Source organism: Heterocephalus glaber, unplaced genomic scaffold (assembly GCF_053883595.1).
Source record: "Heterocephalus glaber isolate CG9 unplaced genomic scaffold, H.glaber_assembly_v1.0 deba00000122, whole genome shotgun sequence".
In the NCBI taxonomy this organism is placed as follows: domain Eukaryota; kingdom Metazoa; phylum Chordata; class Mammalia; order Rodentia; family Bathyergidae; genus Heterocephalus; species Heterocephalus glaber.
The window spans coordinates 73,891,271-73,914,477 of NW_028258138.1; the positions used below are offsets into that span (position 1 = coordinate 73,891,271).

General features: G+C 48.0%; 1 protein-coding gene across 1 annotated transcript in view; it reads right to left on the reverse strand.

Annotated features, from left to right (window-relative positions):
• Positions 1-19,033: 19,033 nt before the first annotated feature.
• Hacd2 (3-hydroxyacyl-CoA dehydratase 2) overlaps positions 19,034-23,207 on the reverse strand; it is a 101,807-nt gene continuing 97,633 nt past the window's right edge. The window contains exon 7 of the mRNA XM_021251271.2: positions 19,034-21,930. Within this exon, the coding sequence (XP_021106930.1) occupies positions 21,848-21,930 (83 nt within the window). The 3' untranslated portion in view covers positions 19,034-21,847. The remainder of the gene's footprint in view (positions 21,931-23,207) is intronic.

A 23,207-nucleotide genomic window follows, 5' to 3' on the forward strand; every position in this document is an offset into this window, starting at 1 on the left:
AATCCTCCTCCTTCAGCCTCCCACAGTACTGAATCCCACAGAATTACAGGTGTGCATCACCACGTGCAGCTAACCATGGTAGGTTCTTTGTTTTTCAGTTTTTATTTTTTATTAGAACATGTTTACTGGACATAATGATTATGTTCCTTATGGGGAAGTACATAACACATCTCAATTCTTTTTTTATCCCCTTTCCTGCCCTTTGTGTGGGAGATTCTTAACAGTTCTGTGACTCAGTTTTCTCATACATAAAATAGGGATGATTACCATGCTCCATGTCATAGGGTCATTATGAGGGTAAAACAAATTTACACATATGGAGCTCTTAGAACAAAGTAAACATTCCATAACAGTTTCCCTATTTTAGTAGTAGATGAAATAATGGATGCAAACATTAAGTGTAATAATATTTGGCTCAAGATCCTGTGAACAGCCATTGATTTCTCTTGTGCCGTGGAGATAACAGTACCGTCGTTTGTAGTTGTCAGGGTGAGATGACCTAGCACAGTGCCTGGCACATAGTAAAGGCTCAATAAACAGCCTCCACAGTGCTAGGAAAAGCCACCCTGAGACACTTCTCACCTGAGACTCCCCACATTCCCCTGCTCTGGGGTTTGGGAGCCAGTTGAGGGGGGAGAGGAGGGGAGGGGGTGGGGAAAGGAGCTGTGGCTCATGGGAAATCTGAGAAGAGGCCTGGACCTTTGTCCTGGTCCTTGGGAATGGGTTCCTACAGAGGCCCCACCCAGGCCCAGTGCACTGGCCACAAACAAGACCTTCAACGGTCCAATTAAGAGATTATGTTAACAATCCCAAGAAGGAAATTGGTTCCATGAACATCCCCAGATCCCTGGGGCTGGGACACTTAATGAGTCCCAGCACAAAGGGCACTGCCATTTCTTGTTCCAATTGGATCTTTCATGCAATCACACAGTTTGTGCTCCGAATGAACTCCAGAAGAAATAAATGAGTAAATAACACGAAAAAGATGGGCCTTATTCTGCAGCCCTGTGTGGAAATGTTTGGGAAAATGTGATGACCATCTTTGTTCAGAGATCTGGAGATTTGCAAAGCATGTTTGTACAACTTCCTTTGCCAACTTCTTGTTGAGTTTTTTTGGCATATTGAAGTACTAAATATAAAGGAGGAAAAAACACACATAGCCCCCAAAAGATACTGTAACTCACTTACTTATAAAAAGTGCATCATCATCGGGGACGGTGGTATTTGCCTGTAATGCCAGCACTCTGAAACGCTGAGACAAGAGGAGCACAAGTTCTAGCCCAGCCTGGGCAATTTAGCAAATTAGTGTTTGAAAATAAAAAATTAGAAAGGGGGGCCAGGGATTTAGCTCAGTGGTTTCGTCTCCTGCTGTGCAAGCCCAAGGACCGGAGTTTGATCCCTGCTACCAAAAAAAAAAAATTAGAAAGGGGTTCAATCCCCAGTGCCACAAAAAGAAAAGGAAAGGAAAGGAAGGAAGGAGGAAAGGAAGGAAGGAAGGAAGGAAGAAAGAAAGAAAGAAAGAAAGAAAGAAAGAAAGAAAGAAAGAAAGAAAAGAAAGAAAGAAAGAAAGAAAGAAAGAAAAAAGAGTTGGTGTATGTATACAGTCTCAGCTACTCCAGAGGCTGAGGCAGCAAGATCACTTGAGTCCAGGAGTTCAAGACCAGCCTGGGGAGCACATAGTGGGATCCCATCTCAATCAATCAATAGTACATCCCTAGATCATCCTAGATTTTATTATTCTCATTGAGGTCCAACATGTTGGCCATGAACCCATGTACTTCAAGTCAGGAAGGGCTTGAGCTGAGTTTTTGTCCCTGGCAGATTACTTCTCTTCTCTGGATCTTTTCATCCACAGTTTCAGGTCTGATACTAATCAGACTAATCCTAGGATACCCCCAGGTACCCTAGGAGGACTCCCACCTCTTACAGCATCCAGAGCTGCTCCTTCCGTAGGGTTCAGATTCTAATTTTTTTGTAAAAAAGAATTGTCCTGATTAGAAAAGAATTTTTTGAAATCCACTCTCTTAGGTCATCTCTAAGCTCCTGTCTAGTTCTGACATTGTTCGTCTGTTCAAGAGGGAGGGAAAGCAGGCTAAAAATGGCACACAAAATATAGGAGTTAGGCTCAAAGGAGAACTTGCCTGACAGTAAAGAGCATAAATCACTGTCATAAGTATCAAGGAAGGGAAGGTGGGGGATGTTCTTCTGGAGATCTTTGAAAAGAGCAGCAGAAGAGTTTGGATGAGGGCAGAAACTATCAACCGAAGGCTGGGACAGATGAGTTGATTCCATGGCCCTGTGAAATTCCTACGTGGGCTGAGCAATTCCTAAATAGGGAAAGGCTGTCACATTTCTTCCCTTCTGCTGGCACTTTGTCCTCCCAAATTTCCAACCTGAGTAGTATACTGATTGCCTACAACATGCCAAACAGAGTATGAGGGCTGGGGACACAGCTGCAACCTAATCGAGAATTCCTGCCCTCTTGGAGCTTGCACTGTGAAGGGAGAAAGACAGGGACTCTGACCTGCAAGGGTGGTTGTCTGTGAGTGGCCCTGTGCTAGTGCTCTGTGGGAGAGATGGACCCAAAGGAAGGACTGCTAGGGAATCAGCCCCAGAAGTCTGGGAGGGCCTGGTTGACAGTGGTGTTTGAGTGGACATTGGGAAGAGAAGGTAGAGCTGACCGGCTGGAGAGGGAAGGTTCCTGAAGAAAATGAGGTTCCTATGGGCTGGGGAAGATGTCACGTAGGTGGGGCTGGTGTCCTGCCATCTAGGACTGTGGTTTGGGGAGAACTGCCTGGGTAGAAGAGCAGTCCCCATCTGGAGGGTTTGGCAGGTAGGGTGAGGATGTGGGGAGCTGTGAGCCAGGATCTAGCACCCTCTGCTTCTGGGGCTCATGATACACAGAGGGTACTGGGAAGATTGGGAGAAGGGCAGCCAGGGCTTACCTGAGTGTGGCTGTGTGATGGAGCCACATCCACGCACATTTGGTTTTTTTCTTTTCTCTAAGGAGTTAGGAGTTCTAGAAACTGTGGTCTCTGATCCTGGCTCCTAAAGGAGGCTGTGTGGTGTGGTGGGAAGGGCCTTGCCTACTGTGTGGCAGCCTCAGGAAAACTATTTAACCTGCCTGAGATTCAGATTTTTCCTCTGGGATGAAAACATCTAACATCTCTCCTCCCAGGGTACATACAGGGTCTGCTCCAAAGTGGTTCCTCAAGGAAAGTTAGTCCTTTCCTTAGGTGAGTCTTTCCCAGTGCCAGGCTCAGGTTCCAGCCTGGGCTTCTGGCCCTTCTCTCCCCAGACCTCAGGCCAGTCTGCAGAGCTTTGGCTTGGTGGAGAGGGTCTCCTGCCCTCTCAGTGTGCCACAGGCCCCACCAAGACCCCTTCCCTGTTGCCCCTGCAACAGACCTGGCTCTGCCCTCAGGCCTCTCAGTGGGGCACTGCTGGAAGGCAAGTTAGCTGCCTGGACAGACAGGAGTCTGTCAGTATTGCCGACCAGCTTCTAGTGTGAACAGTGTCTGGCTGAAGGAGCCAAAGGGAAGGGAATTGGGGGACCTGTGGCCCCCAGCAGGAGGAAGGCCTAGCTGAGGTTCAAAGTCAGGGTGTGATTCTGTTCAAGGTCAGACTCTGAGGGAAGACTTGGCTAGAGCTTGCTCAGCAGTGCCTGGCCAGAACACTTGGCTAAAATGGCCTATACTACTGACCCCTTCCCCTCCCCAATCTATCACACCCTGGTGCACAGGGCATGGACTGTGGACTCCACTAGGGCTCCTCCACCTCTTGCCATGGATCCATCCTGAGCACTCAGTGCACTGTCTTGTTTCACATTAACACTCACCAAGAGACTGGCAGGACAGAAGCCCTGCCATACAAAGATTAAGGACATGCTATGGACCAGTTTCAGAACCAGCTCCGGGGTTCAGACCTGGCTGTGTGTCTCGGGTGGGTCCCCTGCTGGCCAGTATCTAGCTCTCTCCATCTGAGGACAAGATAAGGCTAGTGCCTGCCTTGGAGGGTGCAGTAGGAGCGAGGATGCCAGGCTAGGGTGCTGGCATAGAACAGCCCAAGGCCCTGCTCAGGAGATGTAGTGTACTTGTACTGTTGTCCTTGAAGGAGCCAAGAGATGCAGTGGTCTGGAGAAGGTTCTAGTGTGTGGGCAGCTGGGTACACAGAGGGGAGAATGGATCAAGATCTACAGGTCCCCAGAGGGGCTTCCTCCTCCAAGGAGAAGCTCTCTTTGGTTTAACCACCTTGACAGGAGATGACAACTATCCCAGTCAGAGCAGAGTGGGGAGGAAGAACTCTCACAGTCATGGTCCACTGAGAGTTACGGGGGCCACTGGGGTCTTTTCTGACTCCTGGAGATGTTGGGGTCACAGTGGTGCGGCAGAGCTCACCTGGATTTTCTCTCTTGGTTCCTGCCTCTTTCCAGTTCCTCTTTCTGGCTGGAACTCCAGGAGTCCATCAGCATTTTCCAGGCACTTGTCAGTGTAGAGACCAGGGATCAATGCACAGAGCAAAAGAGGGCACAAGGAAGGTGGGGGTGAAGGACAGATGAGGTCATGGGCATGCCAATGATGTTGTGGGGCCAAGAGGGCCCCACCAGACTGAACTCTGAGTCAGAGTCATTCCAGCATCTCCCAGCTTTGGAGCCAGATGACTCTGCTCCCTGCCCAGGGAATTGGAGGGAATGACTACATGAGGTGTTCAGAGGTGCACAACACAGCATGCATGGTAAGTGTTGTACGCAAGGAGAAACGGCATTTAGCTTAGCACAGCAAATGCTTGGAATGGGATGGTTCTTAACAGCAGCAGCCACGAGAGCTCTGTGGTCAGGGGACAGGCTTTCTGGGTGGAAGCCAGGCCAGGGTCTCCAACTGTGAAAGCAGAGGCCACTTGTGGCATTGCCATGTTTTTGCTGTTTGGTTCGGTTTTGGGGTAGGGAAGAGTTAATGGAATCAAATGAAGCTAATAGCAGAATTAATCTGCCATGTAATTATAAAAATAACCACAATTATGCTGCGTGGTCATTGATCATAGAGACAAAGCAGTCCACAAAGACACAGGCACAGACACTGTTGTACCTCAGTGTGTCCCAAGGCCTTCCTGTCATCCTCCTGTCAGCCCCAGGACCTGCCCTATTCTCTTGGGTGGTGCATTCAGCTGTATTTCAGTTCTGTCATGACCTTCAGTCTGTCTCCTCTTTCAATTTATTAATTAATATTTCTGCCCCTACCATGTAGCAGGTGCTGGATAGACAGAGATGAAGGAGACCAGCTAAATTGTTTGGGCTTGGAAAAGCTGAATTATTTGGGCTTGTCAGAGTGAAATATTTGTACTCCTTGATGTCTCTATGCATATATTATTGCCCATGACCATTGATTTTTTTAACCAGTGTTTTTTTTTAAAGAGGTATGAATAAAGATCCAGTTGTTGATCTAAAGAAGCCAGTAGGCTAGGAGAGGAATCCAGCCCCACTACCCCTTGAGAAAATGCCACCAGAGCACACTATGCTACCCTACAAAGGCCATGAAAGTAGCTGTTTGGACAAATGGCTTTACCTGGGCAAGAGGCAAGAGTGTGGGCAGATAGCTCAGAGCAGGCTTCATCAAGCTGCATCTTAAAAGGCAAAGAGCGGGACAGGTAGAAGAGGAGCCATCATGACAGCTAAGAGGTATTGAGAACTCACTATGTGCCAGGCTATGTGTAGTAACCCATGTCATCGTCACAACTTGTAAGGCTGGGGCTATGGTCCCCATTTTGTGGAGGAGTCAATTGAAGGTAATAGAATATCTGATATATCCCCCACCCTGCAGAAAATATTGCCAAGTCCTAATCTCCAATACCTAGGAATGTGAATTTACAAGGTGTCCCCTAACCAGCGATTTCACTTACCCTAGTTTCAGTTACCTGTGGTCAACCATGATCCAAAAATATTTTTTAAAAAACCGCACAAATAAACAATAGAAAGTTTTAAATTATAACTGTTGTAAGTGGCATGATGAAATCTTGCACCTTTTTGTTCTGTCCTGCCCAGGACATGACTCATCCCTTTATCTAGTGTATCCACCATGTATGCACTACCTCCCCAGTAATCACTTAGTAGACATTCTGATTATCAGACTGACTTTTTTTTTTCCAGTACTGGGCATCGAACTCAGGACCTTGTACTGTCAAGGCAGGTGTGGCACCACTAAGCTAAATCCCCAGCAGTCAGATTGACCTTTTTTTGTTTTTTTTCTTTTTTTGGTGCCAGGGATCAAACTTGGGTCCTTGCACTTGCCAGGCAGGCCCAGTCAGATTGACTTTTGAGGTTCTGCAGTGCATATTTTACCTACCTATGGCTCCAGAGCATGCGAGTAGTATTTTATTGCAATATATTATTATAGTTGTTCTGGTTTATTATTAATTTCATTTTTAACCTCTTACTGTGTCTAATTTATGAACTTTCTTACAGGTATACAGCTGTAGACAAAAAAATCAGAAACTGTGGGAACTATCAGTGGTTTCAAGCACTACCCACTTGGGGCTATTGAACTGTGTCCCCCACAAAAAATGGGGGACTACTGTGTTTGGAAATTAGGTCTGCAAATATAATTAAGGATTAAAATTTTATTTTAATATCTAAAATGAGATTATGGTCTCATTTCTAGATGAAATCATTTTGGATTTAGGGTGATCCTAAATCCAATGACTGGTATTTGTATGACAGAAAGAAAAGAAGGGAGAGGAAGATTTAAGACCCAGAGACATGGAGAGAAGGCCATGTGAAGACAGGTGGATGGCAGAGATACTGCCATAAGTGGAGGAAACCTAGAGCCACCAGGAGCTGGGAGAGGGAAGCAAGGATCTTCCCTAGGACCTTTGGAGTGGGCACTGCCCTGCCCACAATGACTTCTGATCCATGTAACAAGAGAGCCATTGGCTCCCCAAGCCTGAAGGGCCTTCCAGTTGTATTAGGGTCCTTCACTGGGGTGTGGGTCCACTGACCCTTGGAAGCTGCTTCCAGACCTGCCTTATCCACCACAGGTAAGAAGCCCATGAGCTGATGATCTTTCCCCTGAACTGCCTGCTGTCCCCACAGTGTGTGCTGGCCACGAGGAACAGCTGGCCTTCGGTGGGAGCAGGGACTGTGCTCAGAGTGAAGAAAGTCCTATGGGCCAAGGGAGAGAAAAGCTGGACACTTGCTCAGTGGGGTGTCTTAGTCAATTTTCTGTTGCTATCACTGAATACCTGAGACTAATTAATAGAGAATAGAGGATTATTTTGGCTCTCAGTTCTGGAGGCTTGGAAGTCTAAGAACATGGTGCTGGCATCTGCTTGGCTCCTGGTGAAGGCCTTGTGTTACCTCAACTCATGGTGGAGAGCAGAAGGGCACATGGGAAAAGAGAAAAGGGGCTGAACTCTCAGGAGATGCAACCCATCCCAGAGCAAGGGCTCTGCTCCATGATCCTACCGCTCCTTCTAGCCTCCACTTCCCAGCACTGCGGCTTTCAGAAACTGAGTTTCTACCACATGCACTTTTGGGGGACACATTCTAACCATAGCAAGGGGTCTCAGTGCTTCCCTCTGCCTGTCCTGTCAGGAAGACTCCGGATCCCCAGGGTCACTGGGCCATGCAGGTGGACAGGGCTGCTCATGGGGCAGACAGAGCTTTCTTGGGGGCTGAGAAGGCACGATTCTGGTCTCCATTGTGCTTTTGTGTTTCTGCTCCTTTTCCTGGATTTTCAGAGAGGCCTGAGTCTAGCTTGTATCTCCAGACTGGATGCTATCATGGCAAGTGGGGATGGCAGCCAAGGCTGGAGCCCCAAAGGATGAGGGAGGCAAGGTTTGGAGAGGCTTGTGGACAGGAAATCAGCTCAGTTTTCCCTGGGCCCAAGCTCACCCACCACTCATTCAGGGCCATGCAGGGCTGTGAGATGCATCCTCGCATCCTCGGGGGCTTTTTCTTTGCACTCCCCTTTGCCGGCCCTGCCTGGTGCACTTCCCCATCCAGGGAACTGCTAAATTTCTGCAAGAAAGCAGTGTGGGTTCTGAGCTGGCATCGGGTTCTGAGAACGTTCTTTCTTGTGAGTGTGGGGCTTGTGTCAGTGCCTCCGAGTGTGAGGGATAAAGGCAGGGGACCCAAACTGCAGGTACAGGGCACTAACATCCTTTTGGCTAGGACTGAGCAGGATAACAAAAAGAGGAAAGAAAGACATGGGATTGTTAGCTTTCTTTTCTTTTTCTTTTTTTTCAGTATTGGGGATTGAACTAAGGGCCTTCACACTGAGCTACATCCCTAGCCTTTTTTAATTTTTTGTTTTGACACAGAGTCTTGCTGAGTCACTAAGTTGCCCAGGGTGAGCTTGAACTTGGACTCCTGTAGTCAGGATCAGGATGGTTTGAGCTGTGCCATCAGTGCCCAGTGGGGATGACTCAAGACAGCAGGGCTGGGTGCTCACATCAGGGTGCTCAGTGGCCCAGAGCGGAAGTGAAGGCAATCAGATCAGTGCAGACACAAAGGATGCAGGTTCTGGAGCTCCACTGGCTCAGCCCCTCACCTGCTGGATGACCGGTTATTCAGCCTTCCTGTGCCTCCGTTTGCTCTTCTGTAGAATCGCTGGGACTGTGAAGAATAGGAACAGTGCCTGGCACAGCGAGGGCTCAACAGTGTTAGCCATGCTTAGCCCGCGTGGGTGCATCTTTGCATGGGAGGCCAGCCAAGGAGCAGTCACTTGGCCTTTGGAGCACAGGCTCATGGTGGGGGCTCTCTGCACTTCCTTCTGGCCAAGTGACAAGCTCAGTGAGCTGACCAGGGCCCTTCCTGAGAGGCAGAGGCCCACCCAACTTTCTCAGATTCTTCTCTTTCCTTGTGCCAGTTGTGATACTCCCAGCCATCCAGTTCCTTCTCAGGCCAGTAATAAGGTTTGAGTTTAGGCTCAGGGTGGGGAACGAGAGGGGCCTGGACCTGAATCCCTGTCCAAGTCCAGCTCCTCTTGCTGGGTCCTGATGGTGCCACTCCTTTACCTCCCATTGCCCAGGGTCATATATGCTAACTCTCCTGGCACTCTCAAGGGAGGGGAAGCTTTGGCTTAGGGAGGTTCCCATTTTCCTGGGTCCCCAAAATACTGTCATCATAATACCATCAACAACCTAACCTGAATAATGTTGCCAGAGGGCAGATGACATCCTGGGCACAGCGTGAACCAAATCACTTTTGTTCCAGGTCTTTCTCTCACTCCAAAAGCCTCAGCTCAGCTTTCTGGATTTCCACTTTTTATTCCAGACTGTTGGCTTTTACTCCTGCCTGTGAAGCTTGATAGTCTCTAAGCATTCTCAAAGCTATGCTTGCACCTCTCAGAATACAGTTCCTCCTCTCCTCCCAACTGAATTACAAGGTGTCAGGGCCAGGGGTTGCCTGAGAAGTCCCCCATCATTGCTCAGAGGAGGAAATGGGAACCCAGTGAACGGCAGGGAACAGGGAACACAGAGATCTCTGAAGCAAGGTCCTGCGCTCTTTCACCAGCAGGTATAGCCTGGTGGGAGGAGAGGAGGTTGTCATCTATCACTTGTGGTCTGGGTTGCAAGGCAACCAGAACTTTCCTGTTGGTGTCCTTCCCAAACCCCAGGCTGGGTGGGAAGACCTGGTGTGTGTGTGCCTGAGGCCCTGGGCTGGAGCAGACACTAGCTGTGAGAATTAAAGGAAGGAGGGAAAGCACAGCCGCCAGAGGCCCTGGCTTTTCACCATGGCCTGGCCTCCTGGTGGGCTTGATGAGTGTCTAAGAGAGGGGTTTTGCCTTCAAGGGTTGGAGGCACTGCCATCCCTGGGGCCTGGGCTTCCTACAGGGCCTGGGTGGGAGGCCATGACCTCTGCTCTGCTCTCCCCCACCCCCGAAGCAAATTCAATGCTTCAACCACTGATGAGCTGGGCAGCAGCTCACAATCCTCTCGAAGCCCTGCACACTGCAGTATTATTTTGTCCCCATTTTATTTGTCCAGGAGGTCTAGGAAAGTGGGGAAGGTAGAAATCGGAGTGAGAATCAAACTCAGGCCTGACTCCAAAATATTGGGGTGCTCTGTCTCCGAGGCACCAGGCGGGGTTTGGGGAGGTCGGTGCTGGGCAAAAATAGAACCTCACAAGCAATAATATAGGGCATAGAGAGGGGCACGAGAGGAAGAGGAATGGAGATAAACTCAGAACCGGGGCACCCACAAGGAGAGACTAAGAGAGGGAAGGAAGAAATCATGCTGCTCCCAGCTGTGTACCTGCTCCACTCCTGCAGAAGCAGAAGGCCCTAGAACTATGGGGCTGTCACTCCAAGCAGGGAATATGAATAAAACCTGGTGGGGTGACCTAGGGACCCTCCTGTCAGAGGGAGGCAGCCTCCACCCAGTCCCTGGAGGTATGCCAAGGCATGAAGGTTTGGGGCCCAGGGTTGCTGGAGCGATACATCATTTTTATCAAAAGAAGTAGGAACTTAATTTTTTAAAAATGTGGACTCTCTTAATTTTAAAATGCTGGTAACCACAGTTTAAAAACCATCTTAGGAAAAATAAAAATAAGGCTGCAAGCCAGCCGCCAGCAGGTACTCTCTGCTTTATCACCCTTGGGCACATGAGGGTGTGTGTGTGTGTGGAGATAGAGAGAGAGAGAGAGAGAGAGAGAGAGAGAGAGAGAGAGAGTGGGGGTCAAAACTGAGGGCTTGAGAAGAAAGAGTCCAGATTTTCAGAGGAAAAGGAAATAGGCCAGAACTACTGCTGCCCTTGAACATAAGGGCAATTCTGCTGTTGGCTACAGACACCTCCCACCAGTTCTCCACCTTCTCAGCATGGCCAACGTCCCCAGCTCCACACAGAGGAGATGAAGAAGAGTGTAAGGCTTTGGGTGCCTAGAGGGCTTTAGGAATCAGGGAGGGAGCCATCCTTGGAGGCGGAGGGAAGCAGCTCAGCTGAGGAGTGAATCATATTTTCATGTGATGGGTGCAGTTCACACTTTGTAAGGGAGCAGGGAGAGACCAGAGCCTGACTTTTCTAAATATACCAGCCAAGCCAAACAGCTGCCCAGTCTGGAGCTGAGATTTCTGGCAAGAGGCCGGACAAGCCCTTGGATTCCTTCTTTGTGGGCTGCCTCCTACACCATACCTCTCCAGTGGTGGACAGGAGCTGACACAGACTTGTGTTCCTGGGTGAACCTGCAGGAATTCAGGGAACCCCCACAGGCCAAGGGCCATTAGCCAGGCCTGCACTTGTCTGCGGCAAGTATGGTCTTCCTGTCGTCCCCAGTCCTCTCAGAGCTGCTGGAGTAGAGCCCCCTGCTTGTGTCCTCCAGGCTTTCAGGGGTGGACAGCGCCACAACATCCTCCCCAGGCTGGAGGGTCTCCCTGGTTCTATAACCTCCATGAAAGAGCACCCTGGAAATTACAGGGGGGCAGCTGTGGCTCTGCTTTCCTCACCAGAAGCTCAGGTCCCTGGAGTAGGAAATCTTTTCACTGGAGCCCCCAGAAGTGTCCTACACATTGTCTCACAGACTGTGGGGTAGCAGAGAGGAGTGGCCTCAGTTCTGCCACTAACCAGCCACATCCTTTTCCCTTCCTGGTGTGTAAGTGGAGGCTGGGAGTGATGATGCCAGCTGATATGTCATGGTTCCCTCATGTATGACGGAGGTGGGGGGCAGAAGCGACAGTGACAGCTGTTCATGGAGCCAGCAGAGTGGTTCATCTCTCCTGACTGTGCCTGAGGTAAAGCACCTGGGCTGCTTGCAGGCAGTGCTCAGGGCTGCTGTGAGGCCTTGAGGAGCCACAGGGAGAAGAGAGTCAGAGATGACTCAAACAACACACCCTTCAGCTGCGGCCCCGTCTGCCTGGTGCATGGGCACCTGCCCTGCCCCTGGGCTGCCACAGATGAGCAACCTGCAGCCTTCCAGAATCTTCTAAGTAGATTCCCAGCTGTCAGTGGCTTTGCTAATGACAAGTGCCTGAGGGAAAAGCTGAGTCTAAGGAAAGCGCTGAGCTCAGCCCTCAGACCCGAGGCAGTCATGCAGGGCCTGCAGCCTGGCACCCAGAGGTAGCACCACCCAGGTCCCTGACCTCCTCCCGCATCCGCTGTACTTCTTGGGGAGCTTGATTCAAGTGCTTGAGGGATGACTACAGGTCTCTTAGGAGCCAGCTTCCATGAGGTGTTTGGGCTTGTTCTGTTTTGTTTTGTTTTTGAAAAAGGGTCTAGCTGTGTTGCCCAGGCTGGCCTCAAATTTTGGGGCTCAGGTGATCTTTCTGCCTCAGCCTCCTGAGTGGCTGGGGCTACACCTGGTGGTGTAGCCTACTTGGTGGGCTACCCACATGACATTCATCCACTATGAAGCTTCAATCCCAGCTGCCACTTGTGCCTCAGGAATAGGGAGGCAGCATGGTGGAGAGAAAGGACTGTGGGCTGTGGAGTCTGTAGGATCTGCTTCAAGTCCTGCCTCTGTCACTCCTCTGAGAGGCCTTGCCTGGCCTCACTTCCTAGTGTGCTTCCTTTCTAAGTTACTTCCTAGAACCTAGTACCTGCACCCACCCAGTTTAGGCATTTGCTGGTAAGTAGCCAAACCCAGGGCTGCTGGGTGCTGAAAGGCACAGGCCACACACCCGCCTGCAAAAGTTTCCCCTTGGGAGCTCAGTGTCCATGTGCGAACAGGTGAGGAGGGGTAGTGATGAGGAGTAAGGTGGGGAAACACAGGTGTGGTCTCAGGGCAATCCAGCAAATCATTAAACATCGCGCAAGGCATATTGGAGCATTCCTCACTGTGTATCTGCAACTCAGATTTAACTGGCCCTCCTGTTTGTTTCTTTTCCCTGGCAACCCTTGCACTGTGGGGGCAACTAGGAGGAGTGCCAGGGTCTGTCCCAGACCTCGGGCAGGTACTTCATGGAGGCCAGGCCACAGCCATGTTGAAGACAGGGAGGGACTAGACAGGTGGTGAAGGCCGGGAGGGGAGAACCGAGTGCCTGACCACCTGCTGGGCTTTCTGAGCAGGGGGGCCAGACACAATCAAGCACAAGCCAAGGAAGGTTCTGGGTCATGTTCAGGGGTCTGGTCTTCACTCCAAGAGCAGCAGAGCTGCTGCAGGATTGTAAATGGGAGCAACCTGACCACCACATGTGTACGAGGCTGTCCGGTGGCCGACAGAGCATGGGTGATGCAGAGCAGTGGCCAGGAGGCTAGTAAGGGAGCCTCTGCTGCCTTCCTGTCCAGAGCCATGGCTTGGGCTAGAGAGGAGCCAGTGGAGGAGGGAGTAGAGAGACTCAGTTGATCCTAGGAGTTGGAATCAACAGGGTTCAGTGACTGCAGTGCGATGAGTGCACAGGAGAGGAAAGGCAGACCAGGCTGCTGAACTGAGTGGAGGGTGGATGGGGCCCCTGCAGAGCTGAGGAAGACAGGAGGGCAGAGGAGCAGAAAGCAGGAGATTGGTGGCAGGGCTCGGGGAGGAGAGCACCAGGAGTTTCACTGGGGAGGGGCTGGGGACAGGGTGCTGTGGATCCCCACGGAAGGGACTGGAGAGCCCTGGTGGATGCGGACCTACACAGAGGCCCTCGGCATCCACCCGGAGACAGCACGAAGACCAGACAGCCCGCACCTCCTGTCCAGCTCTGCCTTGGAGCCTGGAGTCTCTGGACAGGTGTGCTGGATCCCATGTGTGCAGCGCTCCTGAGTTGTCACCAGGGCCAACAAGTGGGAGTGTGGGTTCCTGGTGCCTCACCTTCTGATTTATCTTAGATGGTTGAGATCTCTCAATTTTAAGATATTGGCGACTGATTGCATATAAAAAAAACAACACCCTGAGGGCCCAGCAGAACATGTCCGTTGGTCAGATTTTCTCAAGAGACCACCGGTCAGGGGCCTTGGGCTTGAAGGGAAAAGAAGAGCCAAGTGAAATCTCAGGACCAGGACCCCTTAAAGCAATCTTCCTGCCTTGCTCCCATACATTCTCTTTTAAGATTCTGTATCTGAGACAAGGTCTCCCTCCCTAAGTCACTAAATTGCCTAGGCTGGGCTTGGACTTGAAATCCTCCTGCCTCAGCCTTCCAACATCCTGGGATTGAAGGCACATGCCACCAAGCATGGTAAGACAATAAACTATAAAACTGCTCTCTAAGTCCCTGCACTAGGAGCACCCATGAGGACTGTCTAGAAACAGACCCCCAAAGCTCTACAGATGCCCAACATTTCCAAATCAGTGGAAAGCCCAGGACTCTGATTGTTAGCAAGCACTGTGGATGAATCTTACTGTACATGTAAATTTGAGAACCTCTAGTTAGGAGACAGGCAGAGGAGACAGAAAGGCTGGCCTAGGAGGTGGGAGAAAATCAAAAGAGCAGGGGACAGGAAAAAAAACAACAGAGCAAGAAAAATGGCGCCTGATGGGAAGGAAAGATGTTGGGTTCCTGGGAAGGATTCCAAGATCCCTCTTCACTCCCCCAGCCATCTTTGCTCTTCCTCAAGCAAGAGCTTAACATTCATTCTGGAGATTCTGGTGGAGCTAGCTGTGTTTGCTGGAGGGAGTGGGTGGAGTTGATGGGCGTCACACAGAGGCTGGTGTACAGGGGTGTGGTCTCTCTTCCATCTCTTCCGGTCCTAAGTGGTAAGAGCAGTCAGAGCTGCTTTCTCTCCTTGGATCCTCTCTTGTCCCTCCTAGCCTAAGCCTCCACCAACCACAGCCTGGTGCCAAGCGTGCGTCCATCTGTGCTTCTTTCCTGGAGCCGGTGGTGTGTTCGTTTTCTCCCATCACAGTGGCTGAGACCTAGGTGCTAGCAGGAGAGAAAGGGATGGGGTAGTGTGGGGAGCAAGATGAGTTGAGCAGGTCTTATAATTTCTTTTAGCCTAAGCTCCTATTCTCAGTGCTTTAGGAAGCAGGAATGTTTTATGAGTTCTTCCCAGCCTACCAGGGCTCAAGGCAGTTAACCATAACATTTTTTGCTTGTTTTCTATTGATTCTTTGCATACACCTTCACTAGGGATGCATGGAGGAGAAATGAGAGTTCTGGGCCAGGAATGGACAATGCTGGGCTCCCAGTCTACTACATTAATTTCTTTCTTTTTTGAGGCAGGGTCTTGCTGTGTAGTTCAGGCTGGTCTTGAACTCACTATATAGCTCTGGTTGGCCTTGAACTCCCAGTGATCCTCCTGCTTCAACTTCCCCAGTGCTGGGATTACTACACCTGGAAACTCCATTAATTTCTAATTCCAGAAAGGCTGCACCTGTATTTTAACCATGAAAAGGTGCACTGGATTTCATAACAAGGTCACTAGTGATCTTGAGTAGAGCTGTGTGTCAGTGGCAGGATACGAAAAGCCAGGCTGGGGAGGAAGGCAGTAGAGGTAAAAAAAAAAAAAAAAGGGGGAGAGCTTGTAGTTAGCTCTTCCAGAGAACAGGAGGAGGTGGGAAAAGCAGAATGCATGGGGTCACAGCCAAGGTCAAAAGAGCTGGCAAGCAGGAAGTACTGGGAGAGAGAGGTGGATGACAGAGCAAGGTCCTCAGGAAGGGTCAAGACAGAAACATCTAGAGCTCAAGGCAGGGATTAGATCTGCACAAAGAATCATCTCTTCCATCCTAACAGAGGGAAAGGGTGAGCCCAAGACAAGCAAGTCTTGGTAGCACACAGTTGAGGGGATTATTGTCTGACGGCTGCTTTCTCTGTGAAATTGGGGATAATATCCTGGGTTAAGAATAAGTTGGAGATTTCAAGAGAATGGAATTCAAAGGGAATCTCAGACAGTAAGCTAGACAGGCAGCCCCAGGGGTGAGGCACCAGGACCAGGGTTGAAGCATTTGTGGCTCGACAGGGCTACTTGTCCCACCCAGCCTGGTCTGCTTGGAGAGACAGATAGTTTACATCCACCGCTAGACACCTTCTACACTGGAAAAGCAGCAAGTGGCAGACTCAGTCCAGGGCTGATACACCTGGATTCTTAACACTGTATTTTACATTTACTTATTTGATGATGGTGGTTAATATTTTTTAAAATCCACAAGACACTTAGAAACAACAAAACAGAAACAAGGAGCACTCTTCCTAGATCCCAGGCTGAGCCCCTATCTCTGTTTCCTCCTGGATGGGTCAATGTTCCCGGATGGGGCAAGCTGCTACCAATAGTTAGGTTTTCTCAAGGTGCATTCAGAGACATCTTCAGCCCTGAAGATGTTTTAAGGATAAAGGTGAACAATAGGTTTGGAAAACTGTGCACAGCACCCTCTCGGAGGTTCAAACCGCATTTGATTACAAAAAGAGTGAACCAAGCCCCCAGAATGGTTTGCACACCTACAATCCCAGCACTCAGGGAGGCTGAGGCAGGAGGATGGCAAGTTCCAATTCAGCCTGGATAACGTAGTGACTTAACAAGATCCTGTCTTAGAAATAAAAAAAGGACTAGGGATGTAGTTCAGGGTGGGAAAACAAAAGTGAAATGCTTAGGAGAGAAAACTAATTTTGTCTCTGTGTTTAAAACCACAGACCCCTCTTCCTACCATGCCCACGCTCCTGTCCCTACTCCGAGCTGGCTGTGGTGGATGAATACAATCTGCTTATCTCTGGTGTGTTCAGTATGGTCATTGCCCAAACAGTGTCTCTCAAGGAAGACCTCTGTTAGAGTGAGAACAATCCATGGCATGAATAGAAGCATTTGACTCTGTGAGAAAACCCACAGTCCAAGAGTCAAGGGAGCTCAAGTCCAGAGTGTACCGCACATGCTGCAGACAGGCATTCTTGGGGCCAGACACAGCCTTATAAGGTGGCCTGACATTTTCTCATGGCCCAGGCCACCCTCCCAAAATATCCAGAGACAGAGTAAGAGTGGGAACTGACCTCCCCGGACATTTCAGATAGGAACAAGCAGGCTATGCACTAAAGAGGAGGGCCAACACCTGCTTTGGGGGCCAGCTCCAAAGCTGCTGGCTTTTCAAACTAGTTGGCTGTAGGGACCCCAATGGAGAGGGCGGTGCGGCCAGAAAAGACGGAGCCTCAAAGCAGGCACCCAAGCTGGATTCTTTGCTCTAAAAAATGTGTTATTTCCTGTACCCTTCCAGAATGTGCTTGAAAATTTGTCTTTGCTTTATATGGACAATGAAGATGCGTGACTAATTTTCATTAGAGCGGCTTTCTGCCGCGGCCTCCTTGGGCTGAAGTTGTTTTGCAAACTCCTTTGGCGCCTAGAGCCCAGATCTCTTGTGAGGTGCTTCCCCCCAGCGGGAGAGGCTAGCTACAACAACGTGGAGGCGGAAAAGGGGCCAGGCTTTAACCAAGTGCTGGGCTGGATCGTACACACCCAAGCCCAAGCCCAAGCAAGACAGGTGGGAAGCGTGGCCTTCCTGGATGTCTGTGCTCCGAATCACGAACAGAAAATGTGATTCCTAGCATGCAAGGATTTCTGAAATGGGCACTAAGTCCTTAAACACAGAGCCTCTCACATTTTAATTTTTGCTCATCAAATGTGAGACATTTAAGGTGAAGGATTATTATTTTGTGATAATGGTGGTTGAACTCAGAGCCTTGCATATGCTAGGCAAGTGCTGTACCACTGAGTCATATCCCCAGCTTGGGAAATATTTTTGGTAATGAGACTTGCCCGTGACATGACACTGAGGTTGTATCTCTAAATGACCTTCCTTCTTTTTGTGGTGTTGGGGACAGAATCCAGGGCCTCATGGATGCTAGGGAAGCACTATACCATGGAGCTACACACCAGCCCACTCCTCTGAGGGCAAAAAGATTATAATCCCCCAGATTGTGTTTAAAAGTGTTAAACAACAAACAGAAACAGAAATCTACCCAGCTCTTTCAAACTCTGTTCTCCGTGCAGGCAGGGGAATGTTAATAGGTATGGCTATTTTTGGTAATAGTTGCTTAGAAGTTTCTTTACCACTAAACAGTATGACAATGAGCCTGGCTATTTGTGAGGCTTGGATTTTTTCCCCCTAAATAATATGAGGAATTGCAAAGCTAGTTTTCATTCTTGTTAAAGGGAACAGAACAACACAGCAGTATTTTTGGAATGTTGTGTAATAGTAGGTCTCTTAATTATACCAAAGGTAATTCCTTCAGGCTAAGCCTTAAGTTAACATAGTACACAAAATTGCCTCAACATAGGACAATGACAAATCAGAAAACTGTGGCTTCCCATTAGTACCCTAAGATTGTAAAGGTTGTATTTACTGGGCAGTCTTGACTATGAACCTTGCTGTCTGTTCTTGTTTCATTTATGATAATCTTTCTCTTTTCACAATGAAGAGCCCACCTTAAGACAGAGTGGATTCTAGAGAACAGGGTGGTCTAACTGCCGTGCTTGAAGCACCCCAGCAGCTTTTAGGATGATGTTCTTTGGGACATACCAAACACTTGGGGATGGGGACACTGAACTCAGAAAGACACAGTGGACTCAGGTGGGAGCACAGTACTGCTGCATACACCAGAGAACTGACCAGAAGGTGCCTGGCACACAGACACATGGCAAGGGAAAAAAATTGATGCTCTAGAGCTGGAGGGTTAGGAGTGACCCTATTGGGCCCATCCTAACCACTTCCTTCCACTGCTTTCTACTGCAGCATGACAGTGAGTGAAGTAGCCCCTAGGATGTTGTTTGGTTGTTGTTTTTTTGGTACCGGGGATCAAACTCAGGACCTCGTGCTTTCGAGGCAGGCAGAGGAACCACTGAGCTAAATCCCTGGCCCTACTAGGATGTTATGGATCTGGGAGCATGTTCAGGATGAGGTACCTGAACTTCACTACACTGCAGGACCATGGTATCCCCCATTCAGCTTAGATACATTACACTAAAAACACCCCAAACCCAATGTTTTGCTGGCCAACTTCTTTTACCCTCTACAGACAGCCTGAAGACTGGCTTGGTAAACTTGAACACTGAGTGGCAGGGGAAGAACGACTTTCTGGAAAACTCTTAATAAAATCTGCCTATTTACCCTGTAATAGAAGAACCATTAATAGCAGAAATAGATTTTAAAATTGTCAAAGAGCTGGAGAGTCGAAACCCTTCTACATTCCTGGAGCAGTGCATTCAGGCCAAGTCCAGGCAGAGCACACACACCAGTTTATTTTGAAATGCAACACAGACCAGATCATGATTTTATGAATATAACTTATGACTACAGTATCAGGTAGAAACACTTTCAAATGCATGCATAGAAAGTTAAGCATTGTCTTTGAACTCCTTATTTCTAAATATACAAAAAATACATTTAAATTATATAATTTTAGTGAATCAAAGACTTATAAAATTACAATTTTGGTTTTCACAACATAGAAAAAATACAAAAATGACTCTATATATAGTTGTCTAATTTTTTACCCAAATTTCAAAGGAGCAGTGTGTAATGAATTTGATGTTTTATCGGAAACTCAGAATTGAAAATAATTTACAGGTTGGACCACATCAATGCCAGCCTTTTATTAGACATGAATAACCAACACAAGACATGAAAAATGAGGGCATAATCTCATCTGCCTCTTAAGCTCAGCATCTTCCTTGCTGAAGTCTGCTTCCAAGAAACTCTTACTGGGGAAGTCAGTGCTTTATTCTGAGACTACATCTCCATAGGGCCTTTGATCAGGGTGGAGTCACGAGATGAGTGGTCCTGATCTCAGCAAACACAGCAAGACACAGATTAGCAGCTGTGTCTACAGTGCTCTGCTGTGCACCTCAAAGGAGTCCCTCTGTGGGCAGACGGCTCCTCGGGGGACCTGAAACACCCAATCCAGTGGGTGCTGGGAAGATGGTGTCTTTGTGTCCTGCAATGCAACCACTAAGTCTGACAAAATCCCCAATGAGCATCGCCTTCAGCATTCACACTTTATAATGAGATGTGACATTTGGTGGGGTTAGATTTCTCAGTGTATAAAAGAACAGCACTGCTTCAAAGGAGAAATTAATTCCTGTTAGGGATTGAAGAAAAAAACCAGTTACTGGGGAGGTTACTGGAGGACACAGTGACACGCCTTACTTATCTGCTGCATTTTAAATGTTGATGTAAAAAAGCATACTCTGGGGTCCAGATCCTTTTTGAAAAGGGAGTTGGTTGTTTGCTGCGTTCTCACTGCCAAGTTCAACTCGATGCAATATGCTGTTTTGCAACAGTGTTTTTTCATAAGTAGCAACAAATTATAATAAAGAGGCCTGAATAAAACTTGCAGTCCCACAATCCTGGAAAACCTGCATTTTTCATCCTATTTTCTACAGTTCCAAAAAGAACTGAAAAAAATTTAACCAAATAAATAAGGCTAACATAACTGAAGATGATTCTGTTTTATAGCAGAAATATATTTTGGAAGAATAAAAAGGGGTAAGAAGATAAATTATCTCTCCCAGAATCTGTCTATCAACAAGAAGAGATTCATCTCAACACACCCCACAGTGCTGACTTGAAGCCGAATTTTAATGTTCAGTTAAAAAATAAATTTATTATATGCCTACTTAGATTAGATTTTCAAGTTCCTGTGGAAATACGCATTTTAAAATTTAGTTTTTCATTATGACATTCTTCTGCTATTAACAATTGTATTTTAAATTACTAAGCCTGACTTAAAGGTCAAAAAAAAAAAAAGGCTCCACAAAGAAGACAGTGTTTAAAATTAAGTGCACATCTGAACTTGCACTTCACTCTTTCATCCAACCCTTCCTTGAGGGACTTTAAATGCACAGTTGAGGTGAGCAGTTAAAATGGCATGAAGATATGATGCTAATTAGACAATGTCCATAGGATCAAGTCATTTCATGGCTCTTCAACATGGCAGGACGGTGCTGCTCTCACTTCAGAACACATGCCATTTCTCAGCACTTGGTGGGGATTAATGCAGGGCTATAGTCAGGGGAAGTACACAGGATAGTGAGTACTGAAACAACAAAATAATGCTGTAGGAAGCCATTCCTGAATGTTTTTCCAGACATTTTTAAAGCAACACCTTCCATGTACTTGAAATAACAGATTCCCTGCTCCTATGTGACAAGATGGGCTTGGAGTCCATAAATGAGAACAGCTATTGGCAAATACATTACTCAGAGGTGCTCTGAGAGCAGTCCTGTGAAAGGTACTTGTCACTTACCAGCTATTGAGTTTACCTCTCAGAGAACTGTCACTTGTTAAAACAGTCCAAGCCAAGCTCCAAGTTAAGGTAGGTTCTTTACAACATACACATACTGATTAAATTCAAGCATGTTTCTTAGTGGCAGGCAATAATGATTCAACTGAAAAGAATCAAAGGGTTTCTAGGTTTTTTTCTGTTTAAGGGCATTATCCCAAAGCTTCTCAGGCATATACATTTTATAATTCATTCCCTAGATAGGAGGGGCTAGGTCCCAGCCATAACATCAGAGCATTCCAGAGAACAAAGTTTGCCGCTTCATAAATACAAAGAGATTCCAGCATGCAGTCAAGCACTGTGAGAAGGGGACACCAAACACACTGCAGACTGAACCAAGCTCTGCTGCAAGCTGGGCGCACACTGGGACAAGCTCCTTACTCAGATGGACTGTACTCGCAAGCAGTCAGTGTGATAGGTCTCTTTATTGGATACATGACGGACACATGAGGAATAGATGCCAAATCCCTTTCTAGCGCCATTGTAAATACTGAGGACTTCTGGTTGAAAGAGCATGCTGAAATGGACTGGCCAGGACATTTTATGTAATAGCTTTTCAAATTTTTCTTTTTTATAAAATCCCAGGCCCATGTGACACTGGATTTTGGTTTTTTTGTTTTTGTTTTTAGTATTTTAAAAATAGTTCTTAATTCTTTTCTATGAAACGTATTGGGAACTCAAAAAGTCTGCAGCATTTTTTGATCACTGAAAAGTCTGGTTTGGGGGGATGGTGCAGGAAGCAGGAACTATTCAAATTTCTTGTGTTCTTCAGTATGAGAAAGGACTTTTCTTCTCTGGTGTATCATGTGGAAGTATAACTGGGGGAAAACTGAAAGAAAAAAAGAAAGAACTAGTTAAAGATACCATTTAAAACTGGGGCGAGGGGACAACACCAAAACACTCTGCTTCTCCTGCTTTAGCTGAGGCGACAATGGTACAAAGATTTATAACAAACGCTATCGTCATTACCATTACTAATCAAGATGCCATGGAGCCACCAAATTGACTTTTTTTTGTATGTGTGGTTCTGGGGATGGAACCCAGGGCCTCACACATGCTAGGCAAGTGCTCTACAACTGAGATACGTCTCCAGCCCTGCCGAGTAACACTCATTCATATTCTCTTCATGTTTATTCTGACTAATTTCACAACCACCAGGTGAAGAATACTAGTGATGGAATTATTCCTATTTCTTTTTTTTTGGTACCTGGGATCAAACTTGGGACCTTGTGCTTTCGAGGCAGGCGGCGGAATCACTGAGCTAAATCCCCAGCCCAAATGGGATTTCAAAGCGGAGAAATTCAAGCCCCAGAGAAGAGAAGCAACTTCCTAGGATCTCACAGCAAGCAAGTCACTGATGGGAGTAAGGATCAGGGTCCGGGCTCCCCATTCCCAGTCTAGCCCACCCCATCTCAGGGGTGACGGTGAATGAGGGGTCTCCCAAAGCACTGCTGAGAAAGGAGGCTCTCTGGATGGTAAAGCTGAGGAGTGGGGAAGAGCCACAACAAAGGGAGACTGGCAAGCAGAAAAGGCCCTCATGGGAAGGGAGTCAGTATCTCAAGTTTTCTGGTTTGGGTCATTTCATAGTACACAAAGCACTGGTTCTCAAATGACAGCTTTCCTAGGGAATATCTGAAATAAGTGGGGAAGGGGGCAGGCAGTTAGAGTAGGGGCTAGGGATGCTAAAACATCTTGCAATGTGCTACAGTTTTCAATGAAGAACTGTGTGCCCCAAATGCCAACAGTGTCCCTGCTGCAGCTGGAGCTGCCAGGCCCTTCAAGGTTACTGTACCTGGGGAGCCTGGCAGCTCAGCGTGACCCTGTGGGAGAGCCTTTGTTATACAACACCCTTCTTGCCCTTCCCCAGTGGCTCTAATCTCTCACTTCTACATAGTAACCTGTATTTTCTGGGAGGCAGCTTCCTACTGCCAATTCTCCTCGGATAGTTCCTTTCTTTTTAAATGGATTCCAAGCTGCCCACATTTTAAACGATTCTCCCTAAGTACTCCACGATGTCAGGAGGTGCTGCAGAGGACACTGGGTACTGAGCGGCACCGCCATCACTCCAAGTACTATTTTCGCAGAGAAGACCCAGCTTATGCACAG